Below are 12920 nucleotides of genomic sequence, written 5' to 3' on the forward strand. Positions count from 1 at the left end.
CCTCTCTCCGCTCCCGGAATACAGTGTCACCGGCCGATGACGGCGGCGGCAGCGGCGGCGGCTGTCCTGCGCCTCGCGAATAACGAGCGTTGACTTGTGAAGTGGTGGATGCCGGAGCATGGCCGTCATTGGCCGCTACGAGCTAATCCCATTGGCTTGTCGTGCTCTTTCACGGCGCCCGCGCTCCGCCCAAAAGGAACCATTCTCTCCGACCCCCCACCACCCGTGGTTTGGGTCGGCGGCGGGGGAACGCGAAGATGTAGGGAGTCGCGTCTGGCGATATAGACGATGTTTTTGGCCTCGATTTGATGTTGACGGTGGTCTGAGAACGATCTGGCGTTCGCTGACTGGTTTTTTTATGGACCTTAAGGATTTTCATCGAAAACGTAAAAAAGGATTTAGAGAATGTCATATTTTGGCGGTTTTATCTTTCAAAGAAAGTTATTGCGTCGGTTGCTCACAAATCGTTTCGCCAATCATCAGCTGCAAAAGTTTCAGTTATATAGAGCCATGTTTTTTTTTTTTGGAAAAATTCATTTAAAATAGAATTGCTCAATTACCTTTGATATTAATTAATTCTCGTGAATATTCGTGACAATTGTGCTAGTTTTTAAAAATTAATACCGATAATTGCAAAAATGTAAAATGTGCGTAAAAATCTTAGAATCTATTGACAAGTTCTATTTGCGGGGTGGCCTATATGCTCGAAGCTAATTATCAGATTCAAAATACCTATTGAAGATGAGGTACCGCACTAAAGAAGAATCTGTTTCTGAGCAGATGACACTATTTGATGCAGAAACATTTTGTTAGTTAGTGAACAGTACATTGAATTGTTCTGAAAATCTGGTTAGTTCCGTAAGCGCCGATGCTCTATCGATCTATTTTTAACGGTGTGACGTTGCCGCTTCTTCGAAAAAGTAGCATCAACATTGAAATTTTAAATGGGACGCCATGTATATTATTGATTAAATAATACGTTCCTGTGTTCAGCGGTTTTTGAGAAAATAATTATTTTCTTCATTTTTCCGATCAAAACATAGCTTCAATCTTAGGGAAGAATCAAACAGAATTCCTTAATGTTGAAATTAATTCTATATTATACAGGGTTAGTCAAAACTAATGATTTTCCAAATACATACAAAAATAGTAAAAATTCATTTTTTTTTAAATAGAACACCGTATATTATCATATAATTTAACGGTAAATAAAATTTCCTTCGAATAATGTATCACGTACCCATACCTAATTTGTTTGGTTTTTGAAATAAAAGCAAGTTTCTCTGCAAACTAGATTACTTTGCATAATTCATCTATTTTGGCCATGAAATGTCCTTCTTATGTTAAATAATTCATTTTCCGTTTGACAGTTCTATAACAATTTACTCATCATTGATTGTGAAAATGGAAGAAAACCAGAATTCTAATGTTGTTTTGGTTAGTTTTACATTATTGCAAGAACATGCAGAACGTTTAATGAAACGAATCCTGAACAAAAGAAAATTTGCAAGAATTAAGAAAAAAAGTCGAACAAAATCTATATTATATGTGCCAAACAGATGATTAGAGGTTAGGTAAAAATCTTTATAAAAACTTTAATATCTGCAAATTGTCAAACTAACCAAAACACATCGGTGAAAATACAGAGGGAATTTTTAGAAGGTGCCTCTCAATAATATATTCCTTCGAATATGACGTCATCGTTTCCATAAATAAAAATCTAAGTTCGTTCAAAAAAATATATAAACGACGTCGTCGCCCGGCGTCGAGGCAGAAGGGCTGTTGGGGGGAAAAGAACCGAGCGAACCGCGCCGCACGAGAAAGCAAACCAGGACCTTTAGGGGGAGGGGGGAAACGCGCACGCCACAACAGAAGTTAAACACAGGGCAGCGAGATCTGATCCCGCCCCTTCTGATGTCCCGCCGTCTGTTACAGCGTCCCGGTCCAAAATCTCCCCGCGATTATTTCTGTGCGACGAGCGCGCCCATCAACATCACCCGCCCCACCAGCACACCCCATCTTCCCCCCTCCCTCCTCCACCATCGTCGCCCGTTTGATTTATTTGCGTCGAGACGGCGATCTAGGAATTAAATTAATTTTCGATCAGGCGGTGACGTCGTCGTCGCGAAACGTACAGTGGTGCTTCTTGCACTGGTGTTGTCGGTATATTGTTGTGACAGTGGTCGAGGATCATGGATAAGGTGACCCAGTCGTCGCTTCTGCCGATCCACCAACCGTGTTCGCCAGATAATCACATTCATCCGACCGGTACGTTGATTTTGCACACGTTTGTTTCGGTATCAAAAAGAGCAACTTCAGTGTACGCAAAAAACTGTTTTTTTTTGTTGCTTCTTTTTCAAGTATATGTCAGGGTCCTACCTAATCTAAATCAAAGCTAGTCATTATTCAAAATTTGAAATATCAAGCAATGACTTGATAAGAGGCAACAGCGGTCATTTTACTAAGTGATTTTTTTAATCCTTGATAAGGTGGCATAAGAGGCGAAAAAAATTATTAAATCCTGAAAAAAATAATTATATAGTACTAAAAAGACATTCGTTGGTCTGCTAGGGCCGACACGTGTAGGAAATCATTATTCTAAAAAAGTTTTAAGTTTAATGCGCAAAATTTAACAGTTAAATTAAAAGCTCTAAGCTTGCACAAAGAAATAGCCCTTTGAACATTTTTCTGGAATGCCATTCTGTGGTAAAATGAACCAAATAATACTTATAAAAGTTTAATTGATTACATAAACCGGTAAAGAGATGATTTTGATTATTATTACGAAAGGAGTAAAAATGCCTCAGAGTTTGGTGAATTTCAACAAGATCCAAAACGATCTAAATTGAAGAAGATTAATAATGATAATGGTACTTCCGGCACAAAATTCGATGGGTTAAATTATTTCAAAGTAAATAAATATTTTGTTATTATAGATACTAATAAGATATTAATAACGAAATACAAAAAAGGTTAGAAAATTATAGTTTGTTGTTGATTTGTTCGAATACATTCATTCCAATAATTTAATAACAACGTCTCGTAATATTTACACAGCCGTTCAAATAATTCTCACAATTTCTGTGAGTTTCACTACCGGAGAAAGATCATTTTCTTTATTAAAATTAGTTAAAACTTACCTGAGAAACTCTTTGGGTGACCAATCACTTAATGTTTCTTGATATACTAGATTTATTTAAAAATACACAGATTTGTTTATTGACGTCATGAATTGAACATGAATTTCTTAATAAAAAAATAATTATTTGTGTATATTTTTATTTTATTGAGTTTTGGTATTGAATAAAACATTTAGATACCTGCTTTTCAGTTTAATTTTTGAAATAGATATACGTTATATTTTAAAAAAATAAAATATCCTGTACTTTTTTTATTGTATACCATAGGGCACCCAAGTCATGAATTTTAGAGTCGAACTGGAGAACACAGACAGCCTGGCGATATAATAACAATAACTCTAATATTAATAATAGTGTCTTGATTTTTACTAATACAATAAGATTCGTTTCAGTATAACATGTAAATTTGCTAGCAATACCATATAAACATCTTAATAACTAATAATAAATAATTATCAAATTGAGCATTTTATATTGAAAATATGTTGAATAATTTAACTTAAAAAAAAATTGCTTTGTTTTCTCTAAAAATCCTCAATTCTTCGTAAATTTCAAGATAAAGTAAATTCCTCCTTGTCTTTTCACCTAAATAAACTTCAATCATTACTATAGTAAAGAATAATATTGATTGTAATCATTCTCGTTCCTTCTATTTTTTATTTAGTTCATATTTTCTGTTAATTAACTTGATACTTCAAATATTTTGTTTGAAAATATATTTTTGGTTTGGGTTTATAGCCGGCTTTTTCTAAGAAATACTGTTGTCAAATGGACACAAAGAAGAATGTTCTAGGTGTAATCGAACATTAGAATTTGAAATCAGGAAAAACTTTGGAAGCGTCATGGAATTTGCAAATGGATATTTAGTCGGTTATATGAAACTAAGCTAAGCAAAATTGGAGATTTACTTAGGGGTGAGTTTAAGGCATTAGTGCTTATGTGCATTTTCACTTTTATATACCAGGGTGTCAAACTTATCAAATAAGCTCTTGTAGTATTTCGCTGTGGATTCGAAATAAAAAATTAAACAGCAATAATTCCAGCTTATTTATTGTTATTTTGATTTAATTTTCGCAAAAATGTTACTTATTACGTCAGTAATTTGGTTCTTTTTTTCTTAGCGCTTATCGATAACCTGAGAAATGTGTGACTTTAGTAACAGTAAAAAAAAACAATAGAAAAGTCGGTAAAAGTGTTGCTTAAATAAAGAAGCCAATAGCGGTTAATTTTTAATACCGTATTGTTTACTCTATATGTATTTTTTGAATAATACAAGCGTTTGCTCTATAACTTAATATTTCTTGAAATTAAACTACATTATGTCTTGAAGGTCTAGATCGTAACGTGAAAATTGTTACTCGATTGACGTTAATTTTCTAACGGTTCCGACCTATGAGAATGAGGTGGTTAGTCCTGACCATGGCGCCAAATTTAACTTTAATCGGATAAATACGTGATTAAGGGCATTCGCACAGGGCTGTTTAGGTTCTTTCTTGGCATATTAATTTGGAGAACTTAATTATTTTTCACGAATAAATTTAATTTATTATAAATTGTATTTATAGGATTTCAAAGAAATGGTGACAATGTGCGTGATTCGCGATACATATTAAGGATATCTACATCTTATGTTTAAAACCCTAAAAATTATAATAACAAATTCTACTTCTTATTTAGATAATAGGTTTGCTTTTTAATTTTCTTTTTTTTAAGAAATTTCTTCACCGTTTCTATGTTCTGCGTTATTCATTTAAAATAATCTGTATGCAAACCTAAAAGTCTACTTAATTGTAACAATTGCAGCATCACAACCTGAGGCCTGGACTCCGCAAACTGCTATAGTTAATTTTTAAAGAACTGTCGTTTGTTCGGCTTGAGATAATCTCTTGGTCCTTCGTTCATCAGTGGGCCCTACATGAGTTTTAATAAACAACCAGATCAAAAACAAAGATAATTTTCACTCTATATGACAACCACTAAAAATATAGACAATATAAGAGTTATACTTTCTAACACTTACTACACATGCAACTTTTTTTCTTCATCGTATAAGTATTTTCTTCTTTTTTTCTAATCGGCTGGGTCATCCAAGCTGAAAACCCTTCAAAATTCCTAAAATACATAAGTCTTAGGCAGATAATATCGATAGTTATTTTTTATATTTGAAACTTATATCATGATCTGAGTGTTTTGTTTTTATATGTCGATTTTTAGTTGAGATACTTGAAAATTCCAAATAAAAAAAAGAGATAATAAAAAGAAGCAAAAAGAAAATAAAGAAAAGAAAGTAAAAGAAAAAATGAATAAAATAAAACAGAATTATAACCTAAAAATAACAAATATCGCCTTAAATAAATAAATCAAACAAATAACAAATTGCTTCAACAACTAGATAATTCGCTGCTTAAATAATTTCTGCTTAATTTCGAATGACAACCAAAAAAAAAAAATGAAGAGAAAATATATGCGGCTTCTATCAATAACAATTAATATCGGTACTCGTGTCAAAACAAAAATTTCCGTTTTAAAAGGACACGATTATATTGAATGTCATTCGAAGCACCCTTCGATTCAGATTGATAAAATGAAAATTTTCAATGACAAGGATAATTAAACAGGTTGTACATTGTTAGGATCAGATGAACTATAGTCGTCGGATCCCACAAAAATGATAACGGGTCTACATTGTTTTCTAGAATGTTATCAGCTTGCAATATTCTTCCACTTATTCCATTTGTCATAATCCACTGTTTTTATTCAAGGGTTTTTTCAACTATCGTTGTGGAATTGATACGTCAATTTTTTTTAGTGTGTCAGTTGGCCAATCGATTGTTCAAAATAATTAAAAAAAAACGATTAAATTTATATTTATTTACATTTTGCGATACGTCGCCGTCGCGTCGTTCTGAGGACTAAAAGGAGTGGATTTTTATTGGGATTCCCCGAATCGCTAAGTACCGTATTCGAGTATTCTTTAAAAAGGGTTATACGTAAAATAGACATCACGAACGCACAATAATTAATTGTAAAATGCAAGATGTTATTTAAAAAAAATTGACTATATAATTAACAAGTGGTTACCACTAGTTTCATCGTACCTCATTTTAAAAATTATGGGTTTCTACACAATATTTTACATGCACCCATATGGGATTTAATTCACAGTGATATGGCGGAAGGGAACTACTGTTTATTTATTATAGGTTACTTACAGCAATCAGACGTGGATATTTTTTCGGATTTTCTTGATTGACTATAACAGACACAGGAGAAATAAGATCCAGTTATATTCGGACACCCTTCAACTATTTTTGAGATTTCAAATGTAGGGTTTCTGTGGAGACGATTTTTGAACTCATCGAGAATAATAATTTTCTCATTTTTAGAAAGCGCAGTTTTACTAATCCGTTGTTCGGCAACAAATTCAGGACCACAAGACATTTTCATGAGTGAACTTTAAAAACAATAGCTGGAGAGTAACTAAAATTCTAATTTTAATAACTAAGATAGGTCAACTACCTGTCCGTCTACCTGCCACTCTTGGGGCTCTTGACAATCATCACAGGTTAATGTCCGACTAAAACAGACCGCATAAGTCATGCATAAAATTGCCATTGTTGTGATGACAATATACGAATTTAGGCACAGGACTAGCGCGGTGAGGGGTGTTGCCGTCCTATTCATATTTATGAATGGTTGCTATGGTAACCATGTTAGGTGGGAGAAAATAGTTCCTATGGGGAGCAATGATTCTTTGGAGTGCGAGATTAAAATGGTCATAGTAGTATTATAGTTGCCCTATTACCTTTCTGGAATGACGTCACGCTATTTCCAAATAACGTATTTCTTATATTATTTATATTTTAGCAATGATCCCAAAACCAAACGTATACAGTGATATTTAGGGTTATTGTATGGTTAAGTTGCTCAAGGATTTCGTTTTTAGCTTGATGTTTTTCCAATTAAAAAAAAAAACAAAAATATTCAAAACTATTAACGGTGATTGTTGATTATATCTTCGTAGCATCTTGCAACGGGTCACAATAAATCAATGTTAGTTTTGTCGAATTTATTATCAGAGACAAAACCAAAACAACAAAAATAACCAAAAATGACATCATTCCAGAAAGGTAATGCGCCAATTAAACAAACAGAAAATTTGAAATATTAAATAACATAATTTCTGTGAATTAATAAAAAAATATTTGTATAGTGCTATCGGGGAATTCAAAACACAAATATCAAGTTTATAATTAATTAAATTTCATATGAAGTATCTTTAAGCTAATTATAAACATATTTTTGAAGAATGCTGGTTAGGACTACACCGAGCCGCCCATGGTAATGTATATTTTATATTAATGACGAACAACTTGGATCGGCTCAATGACAATCTTCCCAAATTCTTTAAAATGACATACGTACGCGTTCCATCGAAAATTGAAGTCAGAAGTTTCGAAGTGATCGCTACAAATGGTAGCTTTTTTCTAGCAAATTTTCTGCAAACCCTAGTAACTTACACCACGCCTGACGTAAGGGAAATAAGTAATACTATGCACACGACATAAGATAATAATTGCACCCGCCTATAAATACACGCGTGGACATCGTACAGACCCACGAACGAGGTGTGATCAAAAATAAGGTGACTTTTGTAATTGGGCGGGTTACCTACATTCGATCTTCGATATTTTTTTCTTGTTGATACACATGTTGCTAACATTTGATCCCATTTTAAGCCAGTTTGCGCGTTTACTTTTTTTTACACGTGTTTTGTGTGCTCGGATATTTCTTGCTGTCGAAAAAACAAAGAATTTGCCTACAATTTTGTGTAAAAAATTGAATATAGTGCTGCAAAACACTTGAAATATGGTGAATCTAATTTGAGCAAAAAAAAGTTTATAAGTGGTACATGGTGTTCCAAGATGGCCGAGAAGACGCCGATGATCAGCCTCGTTTTGTTCGGAAACTGCTTAATTTTGAACAAAAGCACCGTCGAAGGAGCATCAAGAGCTCTTAAACGACGTCAATGATGATCCTGATATGCTCAAAAAGATCATAACTGGTGAGGAATCATGGGTATACGGTTATGACGTCAAAACCAATGCCCCGTCATCCCATTTTAAGAACCCAGAATTGCCAAGATCGAAGGAAGCACGTCAAGTTCAATCAAATGTCAATATTTTGCTTACTGTTTTCTTTGATTATCGTACCATAGAACATCAAGAGTTCTTATCACAAGGTCGTAAGGTCAATAAAGAGAAAGTAGTACCTTGAACTTACTCGCCGTTTGCGAGAAGCAATAAGAACAAAACGCGCGGAAAACAATTCATGGATTTTGCATCACGAATGCACCTGCTCACTCATCGTTGCTTGTATCTAACCTTTCGACCAAAAACAAAACCCCGATCATGCCTTAGCCACTATATTCACCGGATGTGGCCCCTTGTAACTTTTTCCTGTTCCCAAAACTCCAAAACTCAAGAAACCCATGAAAGGAAGGAGGTTTGGAACTATATCTAAGGACTCTAGGCGACACCAAAGTGCTTCGAGAATTGGAAAAAACGTTAGCACGAGTGTATTATATCTTGGGGGGAGGGGGGGAATTACTTTGAAGGAGACAACATTAACTTTGATAAATAACAATACTTTTTGATCAAACTTAAAAGTCACATTACTTTTTGAAGGCACTTCGTATTGGAACACATACCGCCAAATTTAGTAAAAACTTCACACCGTTGCGGCATTTTCACATTGATTTACTATTTATTATAATATTATTGATCTAAAACAGTTTTGCACTTTTAAAAACTCGCTATTCGTAGAAAAACAAAGCAAACTGAGACGTAGTACAATACGCACGTAAAAAGAACGTTTCCTACCACAGTGCTAGCTAGTGTTGGTTAATTGACCACTTCTTAATTGACTAGTCAGTCAACTTCAATAAAATATTGCTATTGTATAGTGTTATCCATCATTATTTCTACAAGGAATACCCGAATACGATACTTGGCGATTAGGGGAATCCCAATAAAAATATGGACTCCATTTAGTTCTCAGAACGACGCAAGGCCGACGTAACGCACAATATAAATAAATATAAATCTTATTGTATTTTTAAAATTATTTTTGTCAATTGACACACAAAAAATTGACCGCTCAATTCCACAACCCCTAGTGCTAGCGTTTGTTAATTTCGACGTTGTCACATAATAAAAGTTCGTTTATTACTAACTATATTGCTACTAGGATCAAAAATGTGCTTCTAATATTATGGATTGTGCTCAATGAAATAGTAGCACCACATATTTCTAATTTACACCGAATTAAATTACTAATTTGTCAATACTTTTTTCAATCTAAAAATCTTATTGTGTATGTATTAATCAGCACTGACATTATTTCAGCCCGTCATATACCTCGATCATATATCTATTGCTCAGAGCATTAAGTGGTAGAATTTGATAATGATAAAGAAATTTTTTCAAAGAAACTTCCACAGGCTACTATAATACTTTTTACAAAACTTCTGGATTCCTCCTGCGTCGGTTTTTGCTGAGTCGAACTTGGTCACGTTTCGCCAATCATCCTGTTGGCTTCTTCAGAGCTTGACTGAAACTAGCAATGCATTTTACTCTGTACCTGCTTATATATAAACATTGTCTCGGATGACTGATTCCCATATTGTGACAGGTAAAGGATTGAGTCGTGGTTAAGATTGTTAGGTTTTTTATAGATTTCTCCAATTTTCTCTCCAAAATTTTATCGAGTAAAATTTTATATCCGGTTTCGTGATTGTGTTCGCCAACAGCTGATGAGTTTATTTGTCTTAGTCGTAAGGCTCTTTCGTGTTCTTTGGGCCTAGCCTATTTTTTGTCTCTCCAATGTATTCTTTGCCGCATATGCATGGAATGCTGTAAACTTCAGGCATCTCAAATCGAATTTTGTCTTTGACGGACCGAAGATGTTGAGAGATTTTTGGACAAGTGGTAAATCTGATTTTGACGTTATATATGTAAGGAAGGATCACAGTGGTAACTGTAGGATTGCTTTCGGCCTCATTGTTATTGGAAGATTGCAGTGAAGTATATGAGAAGAGCAGAGGTGTGTTTTAATTCTGGGTTCAGAGACTCGGTCTGTAAATAAGAGAGTTGATAACCGATGATTTTTATGTGTGCGTAGAGTTTCTGTAAATACAATGACCCAATGTTAGGTCGGATTTTCTATTGATAAGAATACACTGGTCTGCAAAAAAAAAATTTTTCTCTCCTTCTTGTTTTCATGCATGAATTCATCTTATTTTATGCTCTAAACACGGAATCTGATATACAAATAAGTACCACAAGTAGGTTTTTAATTTAATATTTATTTCATCAAAAAACAATATTATTAAAGTATATATTATTATAAGGAAATAAAAAAATGTGGCGGCTTGAGTTTTACAGTAAAAAATCCTAAATTATATTAACGAAAATAGTAGAAAGATCGTCAGTTATTTCATTATGGAGTGATAGAATTCAAATTATTTAGTAGTTTTCTTCCTCTTCATAGATTCCATTGGAGTTTCTCGGTGAATTGACCAACATAAATCAGCAAGCATTGCTGCTGACCATTTTCCATTGTAGCGTTTTTCAATTTGCATTATATCCCGATGAAACCTTTCACCATGCTCATCTGATACAGCTCCAAGATTTTCAAAAAAGAAATCTAAATGCGAGTCTAACAAATGGATCTTGAGTGACATATTGCATCCTAAAGCTTTATAAACAGAAAGTAGCTCCCGAATGATTTGTTGATAGTTGTCACTTTTTGCGTTCCCAAGAAAATTATGACACACCTCCACAAACGCTACCCCAGCTCTTTTTTCTGCTTTGCTCAACTTCGAATCAAAAACCTTATCCTTCATGAGCTCACGTATCTGCGGACCTACAAAAATTCCTTCCTTCAATTTCGCGTCACTGATTCGAAAAAATTTTGTTTTTAAGTATTGAAAACCTGCACCATCTTTATTCATAGCTTTCACAAAGTTATTTATGAGTCCCAACTTTATGTGAAGGGGTGGCCGAAGAATTTTCTCGCATGGCACTAACGGTCCAGGAGTCAAACTTTTTCTCGATAGCCAGGTTTTTACTTTGTAATGTTTGTCTCTTGCGCGGCTATCCCACTCACAAAGAAAACGGCAAAATTTTGTGTATCCTCCTTGTAGTCCAGTCAGTAGAGCGACAACTTTTAAATCAGCACAAATATTCCATAGGAATTGAGAATATTTAATTTTCTCAAGTAATACCTCAAGGTTTGCATAATTTTCTTTCATGCTTGTAGCATGTGCAATGGTTATAGATGGGTATTTATTACCATTATGAAGTAGAACGGCTTTCAAGCTTATTTTCGAAGCATCAATAAAAAGTCTCCATTCACTAGAATCTTCTGAAGAATTTAGTTCTTGAAGAAGCCCTGCAGCATCATTACAATATACCAAATCATCTTCTTTGGAGAAGTAACTTGTAAAACTTTCTTGCCTCGTACGAAAATATGAAACTCTGGTACTTTTAGCCAATAGATTTCGCTGTTTTAACCTTGATCTGAGTAACTGTGCCTTAGATTTTGAAAGTCCCAAGTCTCTAACAAGATCATTTAAGTCGCCTTGTGAGGTTCTGTAGATGGACATAAAGATCCAGTTAAAGTGTATGAAGATGAAGATGTACTATCAAAAAGAAAACTCGATTGAGATTGTAGACCTGAAATATTTTTATTTTCAGCGTTCTCATTAACTGGTGGAACTGGAGGTGGAGTGTCTTTATCACGAGGAATTGGTCTCTTTGCAGATAGGACGTTCGGATAAACAATCTTATCTCTATTTTTTTTCGAGAATCCTCGTGTAAATGTCATGCAGAAATCACAATCATTCTCATGATTTTGAGTCTCACTCCAAATCATTGGCATTGAAAATGGCATGGATTTGTGACTTTCTTCAAGCCAACCTCTCAACGTTCTTGAGCAGCTATTGCAGCATACTTTTGGCAACCAACTTTTATCTCGCTCATCGATAGAAAATCCAAAATATAGCTTATAAGCTGTTTTAACCAGATCGGTCATGACATGCTATGGTGTTAGTATGTATTTCCCACAAATGTAGCAAAAACAATCTGAGGAAATTTTACAAGTCCGTGGCATTTTGTAACCTAAAATCACATAAAATTAATTTTAAAGCAACTTTCAAACTTATATTTTATATTTATTGGCTTTACTTTAAAAAAAATACTCAAACTACACATCAAATACTTAAATCCAATGTAGAGAACATGAACTTTATGCAAAAATTATCAAAATATTAAACGACAAGTTTTCACTGAACTGTTGTAGTGTCACAATGAATACTGCGCATGCGCGTATTTACTACCATAAAAATCACCTTCGGCACTTTCCTCCTTTCTCTTACAACTCTCTGAAACTCATTTTGTATGTATATTTACTTTTTGTAACGTCGACGAATGAAAAAATTAAAAAAAAAACAAAATTTTGAAATATAAAAAAAATCATATCGCAAAATCTAGACGTGATAGAAAAAATCGGCCAACGGGGATAGATTCAAAACGTTTGAATCATTATATTTATCATAAAGTTTTTTAAAGGAGGATTTCATTGCCAACCAGTGATATCTAAGAATTGAAGGTTATTATTAGTTTCCAACTCAATGGTAAAACGTATGCTAATGTGTATAGAGTTTAAATGTCTAAAGAAATCTACTAGGGTTTCTTGACCATGAGGCCAAATAACAAA

General features: G+C 34.0%; 1 protein-coding gene across 1 annotated transcript in view; it reads left to right on the top strand.

Moving 5' to 3' along the window:
- Window positions 1-2192: 2192 nt before the first annotated feature.
- The window catches only part of LOC132706161 (photoreceptor-specific nuclear receptor-like), a 73113-nt gene continuing 62385 nt past the window's right edge, over window positions 2193-12920 (top strand). Inside the window, exon 1 of the mRNA XM_060677334.1 lies at window positions 2193-2268. Coding sequence (XP_060533317.1) covers window positions 2193-2268 — 76 coding nt within the window. The remainder of the gene's footprint in view (window positions 2269-12920) is intronic.

This window comes from Cylas formicarius, unplaced genomic scaffold (genome assembly GCF_029955315.1).
Source record: "Cylas formicarius isolate icCylForm1 unplaced genomic scaffold, icCylForm1.1 PGA_scaffold_10__41_contigs__length_53128322, whole genome shotgun sequence".
NCBI classification, from domain to species: domain Eukaryota; kingdom Metazoa; phylum Arthropoda; class Insecta; order Coleoptera; family Brentidae; genus Cylas; species Cylas formicarius.